Source organism: Otolemur garnettii, unplaced genomic scaffold (genome assembly GCF_000181295.1).
Source record: "Otolemur garnettii isolate 467f Iridium unplaced genomic scaffold, OtoGar3 scaffold00154, whole genome shotgun sequence".
Classification (NCBI taxonomy): domain Eukaryota; kingdom Metazoa; phylum Chordata; class Mammalia; order Primates; family Galagidae; genus Otolemur; species Otolemur garnettii.
This window is the reverse complement of record NW_003852549.1, coordinates 1,176,332-1,199,953: the sequence shown is the minus strand read 5'-3', so window position 1 is coordinate 1,199,953 and position 23,622 is coordinate 1,176,332. Positions and strand designations below refer to the sequence as shown.

The window sequence follows — 23,622 nt, the reverse complement described above, 5'->3', positions numbered from 1 at the left end:
ACTGAATTTTCTTGGAAAAACCATTTAGTAATGTATAGTGAAAGGAAAACCAATGGAAAAAGTATTCAGATTTATATACTCATTCCGTCATGTGTTCAGAATGAAAGTATATTAATATATTAATATATACTCTAAAAATGCAAGTGGTGATTAAATTACTGTGTATTTTAATTCAAATATTGTATAAACTATCACAATGATGTTTAAAAGACTTTAAATCTATCCAGGATAAATACATGTTAAATAACAATTGATTCCACATGGATTTAAAAAATAACATTGTAATCCATGTAAAATATCAATGAACACAGGGAAGTACCTGTGACTCAGTGAGTAATGCACTAGCCACATATACCGAGGGTGGTGGGTTCAAACCCAGCCCCAACCAAACAGCAACAAAAAATAGCTGGACATTGTGGCGGGCACCTCTGGTCCCAGCTACTTCAGAGGCTGAGGCAAGAAGTAGCTAAGCCTAAGAGCTGGAGGTTGCTGTGAGCTGTAATGCCACAGCACTCTACCAAGGATGACAAAGTGAGACTCAGTCTCTAAAAAAGAAAAAAAAAAATCAGTGAACACTGAATCTCTTGCAAGGGCTGGGAGTTTGATTTCACACACTCTATAAAGCTTAAAGTAGGTAGATAACAAAACCCCAAGGTTTGCTTTTAAAGCTGGCCTTCATTCTTATTTCCTAGTACAGACACTCTCCTACCTTCCTATACTAGTAGTTTATTTTTTCTCTCTGTCCTTGAGCACCTACCAAGTCCACAAATCTTCTCTCCTCCCCTTTCTCAGGTGATACCCTTGTTTCCTATTTTAATAAGAAAATAGAATCAACATGAGAAAACTTCCACATGCTTCCCCCACCACCGTTACCAACCTACTTCAGTATGTGCCTAAGTGTTCTAGGATTTCACATTTTCTGTGTTTTCTTCCTACTTTCCTGTCTACTTTCTCAGAATCTTTTACTGGTCCTTCCTCATTTTCTCTGCTTCTAAATTCTGACGTGTCAAATGGTTCAAATTTCTAACTTCTTTTTCTATCTACATTCCCTTCTCACTTGCTAAGTGACATTCAGGCTTTACATACTATTTTTATGCTGATGACAGCCAAATGTACATATTCATATTTTTAACACTGTGTAGAATTTAACATGCAAAAACTGATACTAATCTTCACTGAGTCCCCAAACCTCTCCTTCCTGAGTGGTCCCGGTAAGCTGCTGCCTCATCTTTCCAAACTGGAATGTAAAGTTGCCATTGATCTCCCTTTCTGGTTTTATTCTATTTTATTTTATTTATTTTTTGAGACAGAGTCTCACTATGTTGCCCTCTGTAGAGTGCTTTGGTTTTATAGCTCACAGCAACCTCAAACACTTGGGCTTAAGCGATTCTCTTGCCTCAGCCTCCCAAGTAGCAGGGACTACAGGCACCCACATATTTTGTTGTTGTTGTTGCAGTTGTCATTGTTGTTTAGCAGGCCTGGGCTGGGTTCAAACCCACCAGCCCCAGAACATGTAGCCAGCAGTGTAACCACTGTGCTATGGGTGCTGAGCCTCCCTTTCTGATTTTAATTTTTACATCAGATATTCAGTCTTTGAGCACATTGTGTTGGTGTTGTTGTCCTAACATACCCAAGGTGGGACCACTTCTCAAACTCTCCATGGTGATTTCTCTCAATCACCTGGAATTTTTGTCTTGATTACTGCAATAATTCCCACTACTTTGATAGCAATCATAGTGGTCCAAAAAAAAAAAAAAGTGTAGTGACATCTCTCTGCTGTGCTCCAATACCTGTTAATCTCTCTAGAAACAGGAGCCAGAGTCCTTAAAAATATTAAATGCATCTACTATCTTGCCTGCTGCTTTTTAAAATGTTGTCTTTTACCACTTTTATACTTACAGACTGTATTCCTATCGAGTTGGCCAACCCCCAAGCAAAATCATGCCTCAGGACTTTTGCATTTGCTGTTCCCTCTTCCAGGAATCCTCTGTCTTTACATTTTAGCTTAGCTGGTCCCTCACATCTCTCAGTCTTCCAGCCAAAGTCCATATATCAGTAAGACATCCTATTAAGCATATATGGAACAGCAATCTCTTCCTGTCTCTGGTATTCTTGTTTCCTCTTCACTGTATTTTTTTATATGGCTTTCAAAATTTGACATTCATTCATTCATTGCTTTATTGATTCACTTGTACATTCATGCCATGTATCTTTTTCTTTCTTCTCCCTCTGGAAGGTGAGTGGAATGAAGGCCAGGATTTCATCTATTGTGTACATTACTGTATTCCCAAAAGTTTGAAGAGTTTCGTAAAATGGGTACTCAAAGATATTATTGAGTGGGTGGCAGTATAAAAATTAGCATCTACAAGCTATAATAAACTCAAGAAGAACAGCTAATTTTATGCAGGAATACAGCTAATGTGTGTAGAATGAAGTGCTTCAGGCAGGAATGGGAAGAAGACACTCCAATGAGACTAAAAAAGAGCCATCAGAGAAAACAATAATATGGTAGTGATGAAGACAATTATAATAATCATAATAGATTGTTTTATCAAATATTATGTGCAAAGAATTTTATATTCATCATTACTATTAATCTTTAAAAGAACCCTATGTAGCAAAGACCATAATTATCTCCTCTGCCTTGCAGATAAGAAAATTAAAATTCCAGGATGGTGGTTAAATAACATTTCTAAAGCTCAAAGTGATTAGTAATTAACCTAATACCTATGGCTGTACACTATCATCCAAAGAAAATGGAGTCTTGAATGTCAGGACCAGTGAGTTTCAAAAAGGAGACAAAGGCACACATTGTCAATTGAGAATGGAAAATACAATTGCTGAACAAAATTAATGTGAAATTTATATGTAATTAAGATTAACTTAACTCATTAGTCATATTTTAATGACTAAACATTTTACTTAAATGTCACTTAATAGATTTGATAAAATTTAGCTATGAATCTTTCTGGCCTGGGACCTTCTTGTTGTAAGTTTTTTGTTTGTTTTTTTTTTTTTTTATTGCTGCTTCAATCTCCTTGCTCATTATTGGTCTGTTCAGGAATTCTGTTTCTTCCTGATTGAGTCTTGGAGTGTTGTGTGTGTCCAGTAATTTGTCCATTTCCTCTATATTTCTGAGTTTATGTGCATAGACATATTCATAGATAATAGATGATATTTTGTATTTCTGTGGTATCAGTTGTAATATCTCCTTTTCCATTTATTTTTATTAATTGCTTTTTTTTTTTTTTGAGACAGAGTCTCACTCTGTCACCCTGGGTAGAGTACTGAGGCATCATAACTCACAGCAACATCACACTCCTATGTTCAAGTGATCCTCTTGCCTCAGCCTCCCAAGTAGCAGGTACCATGGGTGTGTGTCACCATCCCAACCTAGTTTTCCTATTTTAAGTATAGATAGGGTCTCACTCTTCCTCACACTGGTCTCAAGTGCCTGAGGTCAAACAATCCACCCACCTTGGCCTCCTAGGGTGCTGGGATTACAGGATGAGCCACCACACTTAGCCCTTCCATTTCTGATAAGCTTATTTGGGTCCTTTTTCATCTATTCTTCATTAATTTAGCAAGAGATATATAAATTCATTTTATCTTTTCCAAAACCAAGTTTTTATTTCTTTTCTTTTGTATTATTTTCTTGTTTTCACTTTCTTTTAGCTATGATCTGACCTTAGTTATTTCTTTCCTTCTGGCTTTAGGTTTGGTTTGTTGTTCTTTTCTGGTTACTTCAGCTATGTGTATCATTAGATGGCTAACTTGGGAACTTTCTGGCTTTTTGATGTCAGCATTTAAGGGTATAAATTTGACCTTGAGGACTGCCTTTGCTGAATCCCGTAGACTCATAGCTTGTGTCCCCTTTGTCATTCAGTTCAAGGAAGCTTTTGATTTCCATCTTAATTTTACTATTGCTCCAATAGTCAATTGCCAGCAGATGTTTAATTTCCACGACTTTATGAAGAATCAGGTGTTTCTCTTGGAGTTGATTTCTAGTTTTATCCCACTACAGCCTAAGAGGATACACGAGATAATTTCTATTTGTTTCAATTCTTTTAGCCATCTTTTGTGGCCTAAAATATGATAAGTCTTAGAGAATGTTCCAAGTGCTGATGAGAAGAATATACATTCAGTAGTTTCAGGATAAAATTTTCTGTAAATATATTTTAGGCACATTTGTTCTGGGTCCCATTTAAGTCCACTGTTTATTTGTTTTCTGCAAATGATGATTTTTCCAGGGTGTCAGTGAGGTATTGAGATCCCCATAAATTAAAATGCTTATGCTGATCTCTTTGCTTAGAACTAGTAGTTTCCTTTGTGAATTAGGCTGCTTCTGTGTTAGGTGCATAAATATTTAGTATTGTTGTCTTCTTTTTGAATTGCTCCTTTTCCCATTAAGTAGTGACAATCTTTGTTTTTTGTTTTTTTAATTGTTGGGGATTCATTCAGGGTACAAGAAACCAGGTTACACGAATTGCATTTATTAGGTAAAATCTCTCTTACAATTGTATCTTGCCCCCCAAAGGTGTGGCACACACCAAGACCCCACCCCTCTCCCTCTTTCTCTTTCTCTTCTTTTCCTTTCCCCCACTCCTCCCTCCTTATTTCTCTCTCTATTCTTCCCTCCCCCCCAACATTTCATTAATTGTCATTAATTGTCCTCATATCAAAATTGAGTACATAGGATTTATGCTTCTCTGTTCTTGTGGTGCTTTACTAAGAATAATGTGTTCCACTTCCATCCAGGTTAATACAAATGTTGTAAAGTCTCCATTATTTTCTTAGTGGCTGAATAGTATTCCATGGTATACATACACCACAGCTTGTTAATCCATTCCTGGGTTGGTGGGCATTTAGGCTGTTTCCACATTTTGGTGATTATAAATTGAGCCACAATAAACAGTCTAGTGCAAGTATCCTTATGTTTAAAAGATTTTTATCCTTCTGGGTAGATGCCCAGTAATGGTATTGCAGGATCAAATAGGAGCTCTAGCTTGAGTTCTTTGAGGGTTCTCCATATTTCCTTCCAAAAAGGTTGTATTAGTTTGCAGTCCCACCAGCAGTGTAAAGTGTTCCCTTCTCTCCATATCCACACCAGCATCTGCAGTTTTGAGATTTTGTGATATGGGCCATTCTCACTGGGGTTAGATGGTATCTCAGGATGGTTTTGATTTACATTTCTCTAATAATGAGGGATGATGAGCATTTTTTCATATATTGTTAGCCATTCCTTTGTCCTCTGTAGAGAAGGTTCTATTCATGTCTCTTGCCCATTGATATATGAGGTTGTTGGCTTTTTTCATGGGGATTAATTTGAGTTCTCTATAAATCCTAGTTATCCAGCTTTTGTCTGATTCGAAATATGCAAATATCCTTTCCCATTGTGTAGTTTGTCTATTTGCTTTGGTTCTTGTCTCCTTAGCTGTACAGAAAGTTTTCAGTTTAATTAAGTCCCATTTGTTTATTTTTGTTGTTGTTGCAATTGTCATGGCAGTCTTCTTCATGAAGTCTTTCCCCAGGCCAATATCTTCCAGTGTTTTTCCTATGCTTTCTTTGAGGATTTTTATTGTTTCATGCCTTAAATTTAAGTCCTTTATCCATCTTGAATCAATTTTTGTGAGTGGAGAAAGGTGTGGGTCCAGTTTCAGTCTTTTACATGTGGATATCCAGTTCACCCAGCACCATTTATTGAATAGGGAGTCTTTCCCACAAGGTATGTTCTTGTTTGGTTTATAGAAGATTAGGTGGTTGTAAGATGTTAGTTTTCATTTCCTCGTTTTCTATTTGATTCCAAATGTATGTGTCTCTATTTTTGTGCCAGTACCATGCTGTCTTGACCACTATGTATTTGTAGTACAGCCTAAAATCTGGTATGCTAATGCCCCCAGCTTTGTTTTTATTACTAAGAACTGCCTTAGGTATGTGGGGGAGGTTTTCTGATTCCATACAAAACGCAGAATCATTTTTTCCAAGTTGTGAAAGTACAATGTTGGTATTTTAATAAGGATGGCATTGAATTAGTAGATTGCTTTGAGAAGGATAGACATATTAACAATATTGATTCTTCCCAGCCATGAGCATGGTATGTTTTTACATTTGTTAATATCTTCTGCTATTTCCTTTCTTAGGATTTTGTAATTTTCTTTATAGAGGTCCTTCACCTCTTGTGTTAGGTATATTCCTAGGTATTTCATTTTATTTGAAGCTATGATGAAGGGAGTTGTGTCCTTAATTAGCCTCTCATCTTGACTGCTATTGCCATATGCAAAAGCTACTGACTTGTGAACATTGATTTTATATCATGAGACATTACTGTATTTTTTGATGACTTCCAGGATTCTTGTGGTTGAGTCTTTGGGTTTTTCTAAGTATACAGTCACATCATTAGCAAAGAGGGAGAGTTTGACCTCCTCTGCTCCCATTTGGATGCCCTTTATTTCCTTGTCTTGTCTAATTGTATTAGCTAGAACTTCTTGCACTATGTTGAATAGTAATGGTGACAGAGGACAACCTTGTCTGGTTCTAGTTCTAAGAGGAAAAGCTTTCAGTTTTACTCCATTCAGTAAAATATTAGCTGTGTGTTTGTCATAGATAGCTTCAATCAGTTTAAGAAATGTGCCATGTATGCCTATACTCTTCATGTTCTAATTAGAAAAAGATACTGGATTTTATCAGATGCTTTTTACATCTATTGAGAGGATCATATGGTCTTTGTTTTTGCTTCTGTTAATACAGTAGATAATGTTTATGGACTTGTGTGTGTTAAAATAGCCTTGCATACCTGGGATGAAACCCACTTGATCTGAAATTCTCCTTTTCAGGTGAGTCTTTTCCTGGTTTTGGTATCAGGGTGATGTTTGCTTCATAGAATAGGTTGGGGAAGATTTCTTCTTCCTCAATTTTTTGGTATAATTTCTGCAGCATGGGAATAAGCTCTTCCTTGAAGGTTTGATAGAATTCTGGTATGAAGCCATCTGGACCAGGGCATTTTTTTGTTGGAAGATTTTTTATTATTTCTATAATCTCAGTGCTTAAAATCGGTCTTTTCAGGAGATCTATTTCTTCCTGGCTAAGTCTGGGGAAGGGTGTGATTCCAAATATTGATCCATTTCCTTCACATTGTCAAATTTCTGGGCATAGAATTTCTGGTAATATTCAGAGATTATCTCTTGTATCTCTGTGGCATCAGTTGTTAGTTCCCCTTTATCATTTATGATTGAGATTACTAGAGATTTTACTTTTCTATTTCTAGTTGGTCTGACCAAAGATTTATCTATTTTATTTATTTTTTCAAGAAACCAACTCCTTGTTTCATTAATTGTCTGAATGATTCTTTTGTTTTCAATTTCACTGATCTCTGATTTAATTTTGGATATTTCTTTTCTTCTGCTGTGTTTAGGCTTATATTGTTCTTCTTCCAATTCCATGAGATGGTTTGTGAGTTTGTTGATGCATTCTCTTTCTGGTTATTTATGTAGGCATCTAAAGCAATAAATTTTCTTCTCAGAATTGCTTTTTCAGTATCCCACAGGTTTTGGTAGCTTGTGTCTTCATTGTTGTTATGCTCAAGGAAGTTAATGATTTCCTCTTTATTTCTTTCTGCACCCAACTGTCATTCAACAGAAGAGTTTAATTTCCATGCCTTTGTGTGGAGTTTCACATTTCTGTTGAAGTTGAGTTCCACCTTTAGTGCCTTGTGATCTGAGAAGATACAAAGTAAAATTTCAATTCTTTTGATTCTGTTGAGGTTTTTTTTGTGTCCTAGGATATGATCAATTTTGGAGAATGTTCCATGGGATGATGAGAATGTATATTCTTTATCTTTGGGATGGCATGTTCTATATGTATCTATCAAGCACAGTTGTTCTGAGGGTTCATTTAAATTTCTTATATCTTTGTTTAACTTCTGTTTAGAGTATCTGTCCAGCTCGGTAAGAGGAGTGTTAAAGTCCCCTGTTATTATGGTATTGTAGGCTACCATATTGCTCAGACTGAGTAAAGTCTGTTTCAAGAATCTGGGAGCATTTAAGTTGGGTGCATAAATATTTAGAATTGAAATGTCTTCTTGTTGTATTTTTCCCTTGACCAATATAAAGTGACCATATTGTCTTTTTTACTTTAGCTGCTTTAAATCCACATGTATCTGAAAATAAGATTACAACTCTTCTTTTCTCCTGAATTCTGTTTGCCTGAAAAATTGTCTTCCAATCTTAACTCAGAGTTTTAATTTGTCTTTTATAGCTAGATGGGCTTCCTTCAGACAGCAAATGGATGGTTTGTTTTTTAATCCAGTCAGCTAATCTATGCCTCTTCAGTGAGGAAGTTAAGCCATTAACATTTATTGAGATAATTGATAAGTGTGGTAGTGTTCTATTCATCATATTTTGTGAGAGTCCATTGTTTATTTTTATCTTTTGCATCATTGTGGAAGTTAGGTTCCATGGTCAGGGTTGGGAGGGGTTGCTCTGGACCGGTTTTTCATGTTGCCAGTATTTTTTTGTTGATTCTTCCTCATGACTGTTTTCTTTTATCTGTTTCCTTGCCCTAATTTTCCTTTAACTTCCTTTTACTCTTTAACTTACCATGCCTCTGGACTAGGGTTTTGATAAGTCCTTTTGGTACAGGACCAGAATGATGAGAAGATTGAAGAGCAAGAAGGCAAAGAGAAAAAAACAACAAAAAAAGAAATAAGAGAAAAGAGAGGGTGTGAGTAAAAGGGAATATTGGCAAAAAGAAGAGAGGCACATAATAAAGAGGGAGATAAGAGCAATATAGATGTATAGTAGTGTGCTTTGACCCAACCTTAAAAGCCCCCAATCTCTGGGGGTGCCAGGTTGGGTAGTTCCCTTGAGGTCAGCAGCTCTTTGCTAGTCTGTTCAGACACAGTATCCGACCTCCACCAAGTAGAGAGGAAAAACAAAAATGCTATAAATCAAACCAAAACAAGCAAAGAGAAAATTTTATGGGATAAAATTGAGTGAAAAACAAAATAATAAGGGTAGAAACACTAGCAAAAATGAAGTTCTAATTGTTAAAGAAGGCAACAATGGAAATTTATATTTAAACTAGAAAAATAAAGAAAGAAAAAAAAAGAAAAATGTAGAGGGTAAATGTTGCAATTTTAAAAAAGCAGTATATATATCTTGCTGAATATTGTCTGGGCAACAGGTGATCTTCTGGGGTATGAGATGTTAATCACAATGCTAATACAGCTATACAAGATGGAGACTGGAGGCCTCTGTTGATTTTTCAAACCCCACAGGATGGAGACCCTAAATCTCTCCTCATCCTGCTTAAAAGGCAATTTAAGCTGCTAACCTTGGCTAAGCATAGGCTTTCCCAGGAAAGCACTTGTCTCTGGGGATCTCTCCTGAAAACTGGTCTCACTCTATGCCCCTGCGGGCCAAGGCTGTAAGGCATCTCATTCCCCACCTTTAGGCTGCTCAATCACTAGATTACTTGCCCAAGGTCTCCTGCTTGATCCTTGCTCTGCAATCCTAAGGGCGGAATTTGCTGGGGCAGTTTCTCCCACAATGGCTCCTCATGGCCCACAGCCAAACAATATTAGCTCTATCTGGCTCAGTGGCTCAATCTGGGGCCCTAGACAATGCTTAAAGTCCTCCACACTCGTGCTCAAGTTCTCCCAAGGTAGTAGTTCAACTGAGTGCCAAGTCCAAAAAACAACAAAACAACTCACAGGTAAGGCCTTTCCAGTTTGCAATCTCACTACTGCTGGGCTTACAGCTGCTGGCAGGATTAGACTGAACAAATACACACAACCACTTTCCAGTTCTCCACTACTTTTGTCCTCCTCATGGGGTACAGAAGTCTCTCTCTGACTCCCTGTGTCCCCAAGGAGGTGTTTCTGGGCAGATACCACCAGCCAGAGATGCCTGGAGTCTTCTCTCCCCAGTCTCACTGTGCCCAGTTGCAAGGAAGCTATTAATCAGCTACCATCTTGCTCCTCCCTCCGACATCTTTATTATTTCTTTTCTATTTTTGATTTAAAGTTGGGACCCACATTTCAGAAATTATTCCATGACATCAAGAAGGAAGGAATTCTCTTCAACTCATTCTATGAAGCCAGTATCACCTTGATACCAAAGCCAGAACAGGACACAACAAAACAATAAAACTAAAAACCAATATCCCTTATGAATATAGATACAAAAACTTCAATAAAATACCAGCAAACCCAATTCAATAGCACACCAAAATAAATAAATAAATAAATAAATAATCTACCATGGTCAAGTGGGCTTCATCCCAGAGATGCAAGGATGGTATTCAACAAAATTCAGCATTCTTTCATGATAAAAATCCTCAAAAAATTAAGCATAGAAGGAACATATCTCAAAATTATAAATCCATATATGACAGACCCATAGCCAACATCACACTAAATAGGGAAAAAGTTGAAAAAATTCCCACTAAGAACTGGAACTAGAACATAAGGATTCCCACTGTCACCACTTTTATTCAACATAGTACTGGAAGTCATAACCAGCGCTATCAGAAATGAGAAAGAAATTAAGGGTAACACATAGGGAAATAAAATGTCAAACTATTGGGGTTTTTTGGTGATGATAAGATCTTATATCTAGAAAACCCTGAAGATTCCACCAAGAGACTCTTGAAATGGACAAATAAATTCAGCAAAGTCTCAGGTTACAAAATCAATTTTACAAATCAGTATCATTCTTAGACAACAGTCAAGCTAAGTGGCAAATCAAAGACTCAATACCCTTCATGATACCTACAAAGAAAGTAAAATGCCTAGGTGTAGGAGACTGAGCATCAGGCATATAGGAGTGGTCATCAGTTAGGAATGAGACAATCTCCAAGCTGGCATGGAGATGTCTTGCAGCCTGGAGACAAGCCTTCAAGCAACTGCATGCATTAATAAGATAAGATTGGTGGCTCCTTAGCAAGTAGGTGTTGGCCTTTGAACATTTGTGGTGCAACAGGGTGGGAGTTGAGCCTGTGGGGAAAGAGCTCATAGCAATCATTAAGCACATGGTCCTTGGATGTGGGCCCCCTGCAACTGCTATATACTGTTTCAATAAAAGGCCATGGCAGAAGTTACTTGGGGCTTCCCTGCACCTATGGAAGTCCACCTCTTGCGAGCACTGTACTTTTAATCCATGTCCCGGCTGTTTACTGCATGTGGTGTCAGTGGGGCATAGCAGCACCAATACCTAGGAATATACTTAACAAAGGAGGTGAAAGATCTCCACTAAGAGAGCTATGGAACACTGAGGGAAGACATAGCTGATGATACAAGCAAATGGAAAAACAAACCATGGTCATGAATCAGTAGATTCAACACTGTTGAATGGCCACCAAGGACCCAAAGGAGAAAAGGACATTACAAGGAAGCAGAAGATGGAAGAGACGCAGTTGCTAAAGGGAGCACTGATGAGGAAAATGGGGAGCAGGAGGCTGACAGTGAGGCAGAGGAAGAAGAGGGAGTGGGGAGGCAGAGGAGGAGGAAGAAGGTGATGCTGGAGAAGAGGGTGAAGATGAAGGTGAGGACACTGAGGCTGCTGCAGGCACATGGGCAGCTGAAGAAGAGGGTGACCACACTGAGACCGGTGACAGTGATGAGACAGCAAAAAAAAAAGTACTGTAGAAAGGAAATTTGTTTGTATTTTTATTTATATTTTTGTACATTTTGTTAGGAGTCAGCCATTTTTAATCATCTCTGATGACTAAACCAGCCTCGGAGCGTTCTCTGTGGTTTCTGACTGGTAGACCTGGTGCTTTTGGCCATTCCATTCGAGATTTGTATAATAAAATATGTAGTTTTCCACCCTCTGTTTCCAGTCTTGCTGTAAGAGTTCCTCCCAACCCCCAGCTCTACAACCAACCACTCTTCTTTACAAATATTGAGTTACTTTTCATTTTTTTTACATTTAAATATTTACCTCATCTTAAATATATTGTTATGAAGTAAAATAGAAGGCTAACTTTGGGTAGAAAATTGTTTCAGTGCCGTATAATAGATAAACCATTTTCCAACTAAATAGAAATTGCACTTTTTCTTTCCGATTGAAAGCCATTGTATGCAACTGTGTCCAGTTTCTTTTAAGCTGCTTTTTATAATTATTTTCTAGATGAAGTTTTCATCAGATACCAGATCAGAATTTTAATGTATTTAAAGTTTCAGCCATTCACAAATAGTGAAAGACAAGATCTTTGCTCCTGTAGAGCAGCTGTGAACATACTGGTAAATCATTAGCCCTGTGCTGAGACCAGAAGAGACCGAGTTCCCTTCTCGGCATGAGTGAAAATTTGAATTCTGAATTCTGTTGAGTCTTTTAAGGTGGCAGTTGGGTATAAAATAGTACCATTTACTTCCTTTAGATAAGATCATAACCTAACTTATTCATTCATCCATTTATACATCTACTGATTCATTCATTCATTCATAGGATAATCACTTGTTTTTTGTGCCAGCATCCCCTGTATGTGTATATATGGATGTATAGATGTGTGTGCATATATATATGTGTGTGTGTGTGTGTGAAAAATTTCCAGGTTCTAAATGACTAGTGTTAAAAAATTAAAATATAACTTTAAGTTGAACTTCCTTATGTTGATTTGAATTGAAAAGTCAAAAAGTTTGTGTGTATGAGAGATAAATTATTTGATATTTATAATGTCAACTTTTTAAAATGTAGTTTTTGACATACTAGCTTTAAAAAGTGAAGCTGAAGCAAGATGAAACTAAAGAATTCCACACGTTCTAATTGAAGACTGTGAGTAAATGTTTTTATTATTGTGTTATCAGCTAACATATTTAAAAACTTTTGAATCACAGAAATTCCATGTTACAAGGGAAATTCTTTTCTATATAACAAATATTAAGAGATTTTCACAAGGTTATATAACTAATTAACATAAAAGCCAGATTAGATCATGTATCTCTTTATTCTTAAAATCTAACGGTTATATTAGTTATATAACCTTGTGAAATATTGTATCAGTAATTTTTTTTTTTTTTTAAGACAGGGTTTCATTCTATTCTCTTAAGCTAGAGTGCAGCTGCATGACTATAATTTACCATAGCCTTGACTTCCTGGGCTCAAGTGATCCTCCTTCCTCAGCCTCTTGAGTAGCATGTTACCACACTGGGATTTTTTTTTTTTTTTAGAGATTGGGTCTTGCTATATTGCCCAGCTAACCTCAGGTAACCACACCCACCCAGAATTTCTTTATTCAGTTAATATAAGCTACTTTATAAATCTCAAATGTAAAGGAATAAATACACTTATATTGGATGAAGGGTTTTTAGTTTGAATTTCTCCAAAAATTTTACTTCAGTGTTAATAGTTCAAAATGTGTTTTAGTGACAAAGAGACATTTCTATAATTGGGTGAATTATCACACTCTAGACTTTAAAATATATGTTTCAGATTGGTGCAGAGTCAACTCAAGGTGAAACATTTAAATAAATTCTGAGAACAACAATCAGTTTATAAGTTATTTTTCTACAATTTTTAATGCTACACAATATTTAAAAAACTCATCTATTAACGATGTAACTAATTTTATGGTAAATTTGAAAAAACAGTGTTGAACAAATATTCATTCATAAAGTTAGGACAGACAAAAGCCAAAGCAACTTTAAAGTTATACCATACAAGAAACAAGGGCATTTAATTGGGTTTTAGTAACTTCTTTTAGTTGTTTTTTCACTTTAGTTGTGGAGAAATATGTAATTCAATGACTTGAAATTAAAAAAAAAAAAGCACTTTGGGCAGTGCCTGTGGCTCGAGGAGTAAGGTGCTGGCCCTATATAACGGGGGTGGCAGGTTCAAACCCAGCCCCAGCCAAAAAGGACTGCAAAAAACAAACAAAAAACCAAAAAAACAAGTTTGTTGAGAAGCATTGTTTGTGTTTGCTTACTAGTAATGTGGGTATATGTTTTCATGTACATATGATTGCCTGGGTATAATGCCACAAATTTTACTTCATGGCCACAACTTTTACTTTAGCTAAGTAAGTAAAAACAATGGTTTATGCTTATGATAGTCACATCCATCCTTAAGTATACCAAATGGAAAATTTTAAAAATTTAAGAAAAAAAGTCTCTTAATAAAAAGAAAAATTATAATAATTTTGAGCACTTAATATGACCTATTTATTTTATTTATTTTTATGGAAATTTTTTTAATTTTAGATTAATATAAGGATACAAATGTTTAGGTTACATTGTTTTCATTTCTAAGGTGAAGTTCAAGTTGTAGTTGAGCCCTTCACCAGAGAGTGCACCTTAGATGAAATCCAACCAATTGCCCTCCCTCCTCTCCTCTCCTCTCCCTCGCTCTCTCCCACCTCTCTTCTCCTCTTTGCTAGACTATACTTGTGCTTTTTTCTTTTGTGGGGGCATATAGTTGTTTATATATGGTTTCATATTATTATTGAGTACATTGGATATATTTTTTCCCATTCTTGTGATACTTTACTAAGAAGAATGTATTTCAACTCCATCCAGGTAAACATAAAAGATGGAAAGTCCCCATCTTTTCTTATGGTGGAATAGTACTCTGTGGTGTACATTTACCACAGTTTGTTAATCCATTTGTGGGTAGATGGGCTCTTGATTTGCTTCCAAGTCTTGGCAATTATGAACTGAGCTGCAATAAACATTCTAGTGCAAATGTCCTTGTAGTAAAATGATTTTTTGTTCTTCTGAGTAGATACCTAGTAATGAGATTGTGGGATCAAATGGAAGGTTGACTCTTAGTTCTTTTAGGATTCTCTATACTACATTCCCATAGAGAGTGTATTAGTTTGCAATCCCGTCATCCATGCAAATATTCCCTTCTCTCCACATCCACACCAGAATCTGCAGATTTCAGACTGTAAGTTTTCTCACTGGAGTTAGGTAATATCTCAGAGTGGTTTTGATTTGCATTTCCCTGAGGATTAGGGACGATGAGCATTTGTTCATGTGTTTGTTGGCCATGCATCTGTCATCTTCAGAGAAGTTTCTGTTCAAGTCTTACTTATGAATGGGTTGTTTGCTCTTTTCTTGTTGACTGATTTAAGTTCTCTGTAGACTCTAGTTATCAGTCCTTTGCCAGATTCATAGCATACAAATACTTTGTCTTATTCCAAAAGCTGTCTGCCTCCTTTAGTCATGGCACCCATAGCTGTGCAGAAGATTTATCATCTCCCATTTATTTATCTTTGGTGTTGCTGCAGTTTCCATGAGGGTCTTCTTCATAAAATATTTTCCCAGACCAATATTGTCAAGCATTTTCCCCACACTCTCTTCAGAATTTTTATTGTTTCATGTCTTAAATTTAAATCTTTTATCCAGAGAGAGTCATTTTTCATCAGTGGTGAGAAGTGTGGGTCCAATTTCAGTCTTCTACATGTGGCTAACAGGTTCTCCCAGAATAATTTATTAAATAGGGATTCTTCTCCCCAGTGCATGGTTTTATCAAAGATCAGATGGCAATATGTGGCTGGGTTCATCTCTAGATTCTCTGTTCTATTCCATAGATATGTATCTCTATTTTTAGTGCCAGTACCATGCTGTTTTGACTTTCACTGTAGACCTGTAGTATAACATGAAGTCTATTAATGTGATGCCTCCAGATTTATTTTTATTTCCTAAGATTATATTAGCTATTTGGGGTTTCTTGTTCTGGTTCCATATGAATCAAAGTACCATCTTTTCAAGTTCTTCAAAGTATGATATGTTTTGATGGGGATTGAATTAAATCTGTAGATTGCCTTGGGTAATATGGACATTTTATTTTATTTTTATTTCTTTTATTAAATCATAAAGAGGTAGATCATGTATACCTTAATGCATTTATGGGGTACAATGTGCTGAAATTTTAATGATGTTAATTCTTCCCAGCCACGAGCATGGTATGTTCTTCCATTTGTTAATGTCTTCTACTATTCCTTTTCTCAGGGCTTCATAGTCTCTTTATAGAGATCCTTCATATATTTTGTTAGATATATTCCCAGGTATTTCATTTCCTTTGGACCTACTGGGAAGTGTATTGTATCTTTGATTTGACTCTCAGCTTGATAGTTATTGGTGCATTTGAAGGAGGTCAAACTCTCGCTCTTTGGGGACAACAGGGTCTTATACCTGAAACCCCCCAGGGACTCAACTACATAGCTCTTAGATGATCAATGATCAAGAAATATAGTAATGTCTTGAGATACAAAATCAATGCCGACCTATTTATTTTACGTGTTAGAAAAATATTCTCTTCACTTGTAACAATGAAACCGCAAGAGGAAAGAAGGGAGAGTTGCCTACTGAAGATACTGAATGAAGCAAAGGAGAGGGATGGAGACAGAAGATAGACTGCTTCTAAAACAAAGCATACAATGGGAGAGCAAGTCCAGTTTCTCTGATCAAATGTTTTATATTTTAGACTTCTTTGAATCTCTGAATATTGAATAGTTAAGCTGATAATCAACTGATGAATGTCTCAGCGACAATGCCTAAGCACACAGGAGTCTCTGACTCACAGCTTTTTCTGCCCATAGACAATTCCCCTTGGCAGGAAGCAGTCTCAGATGAAAGTCTAGCCTTCTCTAGGAGGTCACAAAGAAGTGCCCCCTTTAGTAACTCTCATTCATAGCCAGCTGAAAGAAGAGAAAGAGAAGGGCCGCTGACCCTAAGTGGATTTCAGGCTTCTTTGTAAGTCCTTTCCCAGAGCTAGAACTTTCCAATATGCCTTTAGAAGCTCCTGCAATGGAGTGACTTGGACTTTTGAGTTCCATTTATATCTGTCCACCTTCCCCTTCTATGTAAGTGAGCATTAGGGAAACCGAAATCTGAACTCAATGGAATCCCAGGGCATCTAGACTGGACTTTCTGTGATGTCATTGCTTTGAATATATTTTATCCTATGCTTCTGTGTGCTATCTATCTATCTATCTATCATCTATCTATCTTTGCAAAATATGTGAGAATGATGTTAATACTTAGAAATTATCCCACTGCTTTCCTAGTTAAAGTTTTTCATAATTGTTTAATCTCTTCTTGACTTACACCATTTCCTGAAGAAAGTATTTTTTATGAATACATCTCTCACATTTGCTTCTGATACCATACTTTTTCTATAACTTTTCTACATTGCTAGCTCCAACCAGCTTAGGTAGAAACATTTACTCATGTACTTTTCTATTTCTATTTGGTTAAAAATAATTTCTAAACTTCTAGGATTTGTAAAATTTACACTCTTCTTAGGGCACTTACTGAGTTTTTTTTTTTTTTTTTTTGGTGGGGGAGACAAGATTCCAGTCTGTTTTCTTGTCTAGAGTGCAGTAGCATCATCAAAGCTCTCTGTAACCACAAACTCTAGGGCTCAAGAGATCCTCCTGCTTCAACCCCTCAAGTCCCAAGACCCCTGGAACTACAAGTGCATGCAACTATGCCTGGCTGATTTTTTATTTTTATTTTTTGTAGAGACAGAGACTGTGTTGCTCATTTTGGTCTCAAACTCTTGACCTCAAGCTGTCCTCCCAAAGTAGCAGGATCACAGGCATAAGCCACAAGCCCTCAGCCCATTTACCAAGTTCTTATGTTAAAATAATTTGTATAGTATTATTGTACTACTGTGTGTGTGTATGTGTGAAAAAAGAGAGAGAAAATTTTGTATTATGCTCTTTGAGGGAAAACCACATTTTTACCAGTTAATATATTGCCTTGGACATGATTCATATTCAATAATTATTTATTGATTAAATAAAAGGTATTTAATATGTCTTGATTTATTGTTATAGGATTTAGTGGAATATTTAATTTTTTGTTTGAGTATCTGCAAATCTTTGAGCCTGGGACATAATACCTGGAATGAACTAATTGAACCAGCCATCTAGTGAAAGGGACTGGAAAATTTATGTCTCTGCTTATCGTGAAGACCATGTGCTTACAAATGAAAGAAAGGTTGTAGCATTAAGACTTTCTGAAAGGAAATCTAAGGAAAAGTACCAGGGAAAAATCAGGGTGTGGGAAAGGAAGGAGGGCAGGAACAGTAGGATAGTCTTCCCAGAGGTAGGTCAGTTCCTGAAAGCAAAAACCTGAGGGGTTCACTTTAGTCTTCTCTTTGTTTCCCTTCTGTGATTTGCTGATCCTTTGTTGTGCAAGATACAGTTTCTAATTGGAAAGCTCAAAAATCTAACTTCATGTTCTCCCCATGGATATGGCAATAGCCTACATGCAGAAAAAAATCAATGTACCTATCATGTGTGGGAAATAACTATTTAATAGGGTCTTTGCCAGGTAGGAAAAGAATGACAGCACAGATGTTCTAAAGGAGCAATTTGAATCTGCTGTTTCCTGTATGTCTATTTACTACTTGCTGAAGAAAGTAAAATGTCACACATTTTAAAAAGCCATCAATCTGTATATTAGTATTTGTGCATTTTACTGTACATATGTTGTGATTCAATAATAAGCATAAAATGAATAATTATGGCAATAAAAATATAATAAATAAAATTAAGGAAGAATTTATGGGTCTATAGAAATATTCACAAATAAAAAGAAGAGGGAAGTCTTTCCTATGTAGAAGAATTTAAAGTAATAAATGTGCTAATGATGGTAGGATAAGAAAACCTCAAATTTTCAAATACCATGTAATTATTGTTGTAACATGTAGTTAGTACTTAACAATAGGCAATTATTTTATTACAGTTTTTGTTGTTGTTGTTGTTTTAATGGAATGGGAGAGGACCAAAACTGCCTTCTGAGACCTGGATAAAGACTAATGTTTGCCTGCTCAACTGAGTCTTATGTGTAAAGCTAAGGCCAAGAATTTCCAAAGTCTAGTGACCTATGAGCCCCTGGGGATTGGACAATTAATTGTAAAGACAATATATAATGTTGTTGTTGTCAAATTTAGAATACATTTTTCAGTAAGAGAAGCTCTGAAATAATTAAAATTATATAATTTTAAAATATTTATTGACCAATAAATTCTTATTATTAGTGGACCTATGTAATAGTTCCATTCAAAAATTATTTTCTTTTCTTTTCTTTTTTTTTTTTTTTTTTTTTTTTTTGAGACAGAGCCTCAAGCTGTCCCCCTGGGCAGAGTGCCATGGCATTACAGCTCACAGCAACCTCCAACTCCTGGGCTCAAGCGAGTCTCCTGCCTCCGCCTCCCAAGTAGCTGGGACCACAGGCGCCTGCCACAATGCCCAGCTATTTTTTGGTTGCAGCCATCATTGTTGTTTGGCGGGTCCGGGCTGGGGATTCGAACCCACCACCTTAGGTGTACGTGGCTGGCGTCTTAGCTGCTTGAGCCACAGGCGCCGAGCCACAAAAATTATTTTCAAAAATAAAGTTCTTTATAACATTAGATATGTTCACATATCTTAAAAACTTTAAAATACATGATGATTTATTGTGTATTCAAACTGATAAACAGAATATTCTTGGTACATTCTCACATATTTTAATAAATTATTTAACCACATCTCTCTCTAATTCTTTTGCCCTGGCTTTTTCTGGAAAAAAAGATATGCTTTTCAGTATGGTCATATTATATTTACTTTTTAAATAAAATTTTCAACTTGAATTTTGTCTTAGAAATGCAAACCATGTAACCTAATAATGTTACCTTCATATTAAAATTCTTATAACATTCTGCAAAAAATATAGTTTATGGTTGATAAATTTTAAATACTTAAATGCTTAAAAAAGTGTAGAAATCTACTGTGAAATTGTACTGAATCCAGAAAACTCTTCAAATTATATCTGCCATACAGATATACATTTATTATAGGAAATTCTTTATATTGTTTTGTATTCCCTAAAGGTCTATCACAAAAAAAAGTACAATAGTACCCCACTTACCTATGGTTTCAGTTTCCACAATGTTAGTTACTCCTGGTCAATCCTGGTCTGAAATAGTAAGTAGAAAATTCCAGAAATTAACAATTAATGAGTTTAAACTGACATGCCAGTTCTGCATAATGTGATAAAATCTCCAAAATGTTCCTCTCTGTAATAAATATATACTTAATTTTTAATTAATGCTGCCTTTAAAGGAAAGAAGTAAGGAAATGTGTATTGATTCCAGTTAACACACAGTGCTATCTCAACAGGCAATCTTTTTTTTTTCCCATTCAAATTTCCTTTATTATTTCTTATAGCATAACTGTGTACATTAATGTAATCATGGGGTACAGTATGCTGTTTTCATATACATTTTGAAATACTCTCATCAAACTGGTTAACATATTAGTTATTGAGTTAAGACATTCATACTCTGCTTTTAGAAAGATTCACTTGTACCCTTGTAAGATAAACCATACAGGTGACCCCACTCAACACCTCCCTCCCCCATCCATCTCGCTCACTTCCCCTCTCTCACCCCCCTTCCCACATCCTAAGGCTATAATTAGGTTATGCCATTCCTATAAAAAGCTGTGAATTAGTTTCAAAATAGGGCTGTGTACATTGGATACTTTTTCTTCCATTCTTGAGATACTTTGCTAAGAAGAACATTTTCCAATCTTATCCATATAAACATGAAGGAGATAAAGTCTCCATCTTTCTTTAGGGCTGCATAGTATTCCATGGTGTACATATACCACAATTTATTGATCCATTCGTGGGTCGATGGGCATTTGGGCTTCTTCCATGACCTAGCAATTATGAATTGGGATGCAATAAAAATTCTGATACAAATATCTTTGTTGTAATTCGATTTTTGGTCTTCTGGGTATATACCTAATAAAGGAATTGCAGGATCAAATGTAAGGTCTATTTTTAGTTCTCTAGGTGTTCTCCAGATGTCTTTCCAAAAGGAACAAATTAATTTGCACTCCCACCAGCAGTGTAGAAGTGTTCCCTTTTCTCCACATCCACACCAACATCTCTGGTTTGGGGATTTTGTGATATGGGCTAATCTTACTGGGGTTAGGTGGTATCTCAAAGTAGTTTTGATTTGCATTTCTCTGATGATTAAGAATGGAGAGCACTTTTTCATATATCTGTAGGCCATGCACCTATCTTCTTTAGAGAAATTTCTATTCAAGTCCCTTGCCCACCCTGAGATGGGATCACTTGTTTTTTTCTTGCTAATACGTTTGAGTTTTTTGTGGATTCTGGTTATTAAACCTTTGTTGGAAACATAACCAGCAAATATCTTCTCCCATTCTGAGTGCTGTCAACAGGCAATCTTGATCCTCTGGTATTCATAAGCACATTTGAAAAGTGTCTGTTACCATTTTCTGTACAACGTGATTGTGTATCTCTTAAATATCCTTTAAAATAGATAATGTCATCCTTTTTATCTTTATATTGTTTTTCATAAAGCAAATAGATATTCTCAGTGGCCAGATGAATTAAAAAACATGTTTAATTATTCACATATGAAGACTGTACCTGTATTTGAAAGTAATATAATGGAAGTTTCGTTACCAATATCATTTTACACCATGTAGTCATTTTCCCATAGATCCTTTTGAAGTTTCCTTCATGTGTTTCCAGGAGCATATTTTAAGATGATATGTGCCATCGTTTTTTTTTCGGCATTAAATTTGTGGATGGAAATGTTCCCATGGCATATTTTAATTTGCCATGTGTCGTCTTTTTTCCTGCTATTCCTACATGCACATTTTTACTTTGTCCTATGCAGTTTTTTACCTTTCAAAACACTTTTGTGACTTTGCACCAGCAAAAATAAATAGTAAACTGCAAGTGGTAAGGCACCATGGAATGGTATAATCCACATAGGCTTGGGTATCAGACAGATGAACCTGTCTTGATCATATAATTCTGTTAAAAATATGAGAAAGTTATAGGCCAAATCTCAGGTCTTCCACTTACCAATTGAAGGATCACATCTATAAAAGGTGAACGTTAAAGGGTGAGAGTTCATGCACTCAGCAGATGTTACTAAATAGTGATTGTAATATTCATCATTACCATCCCCAGAGTAGAACCTAGAGGAAATTATGCATAAACATGGATGACCTGATTTGGTGTGAATTGATACTGCTGACATGATCCCATGTTTGTTTATTTCTGATAAAACAATAATGTTAGCAATAGAGCAGCTCTTGTCATCTGGAAAATAATACCAGAAAGAGTTAGATGAAAGTACATATGAGGCTGGCTCTCAGTTATTTCTGCTGCCAGAATGATAGGAAAGCATGAGATGAAACACAGTCCAAACAAATAGATAAATATTTTTAAAAGCCCTACTGAGGAATTAAAAGACTTCTACTGCACAAAAGGGGCTTAGGTTTAACTATTAACTATTTTGTAGTGTATTTCTTTATTATTTAGAGTCAACATCTCTGAGAAAGACATGCAAAAGTTGTCAATTAGAAAATAAATTAGGGTTATTTAAAAGCAAGAAAGGCTTTTAGCAAGTAAAGGGCTTCCATAGCCACCTATTTTAAGATTTCACAAAATGGCATAATTCAGATTAAAGAAAGAATGATATGCCATTATACTGGAAAGATACTTTTTCTCCAATTTTGTCTTGTCTTTTATTTTTTTTTGTCATATCTCTCCTGCAAAAAGAATAAAATAAAATAAAATAACCTGGGAAGGATTTATGAACCCTGTCCTCATTGCTATAGCATGCTTTTTGAAATTCACAGGCTGGAATAAATGAATGAATATTCATCACCTCTGCTTTCTTCTTTTTTCTAGGTGCCTCCCATACTCCTTGATAAGCAGTTCTCTGAATTTACTCCAGACATTACACCAATCATTTTGGCAGCACACACGAATAATTATGAGATAATAAAACTTTTGGTTCAGAAAGGAGTCTCAGTGCCCCGACCCCACGAGGTTCGGTGTAACTGTGTGGAATGTGTGTCCAGCTCAGATGTGGACAGCCTCCGTCACTCACGCTCTAGACTCAACATCTACAAGGCCTTGGCCAGTCCCTCCCTCATTGCACTATCAAGCGAAGACCCTTTTCTGACAGCCTTTCAGTTAAGTTGGGAGCTTCAGGAACTGAGCAAGGTGGAAAATGAATTCAAATCAGAGTATGAGGAGCTGTCAAGACAGTGCAAACAATTTGCCAAGGACCTACTGGATCAGACAAGAAGTTCCAGGGAGCTGGAAATCATTCTTAATTATCGGGATGACAATAGTCTGATAGAAGAACAAAGTGGAAACGATCTCGCAAGACTAAAATTGGCAATTAAGTACCGTCAGAAAGAGGTGAGTGTTGCCAAACTAGATCCATCAAAATGGCATAGAATTTAATCACAGTGAGGCAAATGGCTGCTCACAAACTCAGTTTGGGGTTTTAGAGCATTTTCTATGTATTGTTAAGTGGTTGAAATTTATTATTCACCAGATTACTAATTATGGGGCAGGTGTAGTGGCTCACATCTGTAATCCTAGCACTCTGGTAGACCAAGGAGAGAGGATCACTTGAAGGCAGGAGTTCAAGCCTAGCCTGAGCAAGATCAATACCCCTGTCTCTACTAAAAATAGAAAAAATATCCTGGCATTGTGGCAGGCATCTGTAGTCTCAGCTACTTGGGAGGCTGAGGCAGGAGAATAGATTAAGCTCAGGAGTTTGAGGTTGCTGTGAGCTGTGATGACACCACAACCCTCTACCCAGGGTTACACAGTGAGACTGTGCC

The 23,622-nt window shown here is 36.3% G+C and overlaps 1 protein-coding gene across 3 annotated transcripts in view; it reads left to right on the top strand.

The window, feature by feature from the left end:
* TRPC4 (transient receptor potential cation channel subfamily C member 4) overlaps positions 1 to 23,622 on the top strand; it is a 262,688-nt gene that overhangs the window by 113,331 nt on the left and 125,735 nt on the right. For 2 of the 3 annotated variants that reach the window (XM_003799706.3, XM_012811340.1), the window contains one exon: positions 22,673 to 23,191. The exons of the other annotated variant lie outside the window; for it this stretch is intronic. In XM_003799706.3, coding sequence (XP_003799754.1) covers positions 22,673 to 23,191 — 519 coding nt within the window. The remainder of the gene's footprint in view (positions 1 to 22,672; positions 23,192 to 23,622) is intronic. 3 annotated transcript variants of the gene reach the window in all.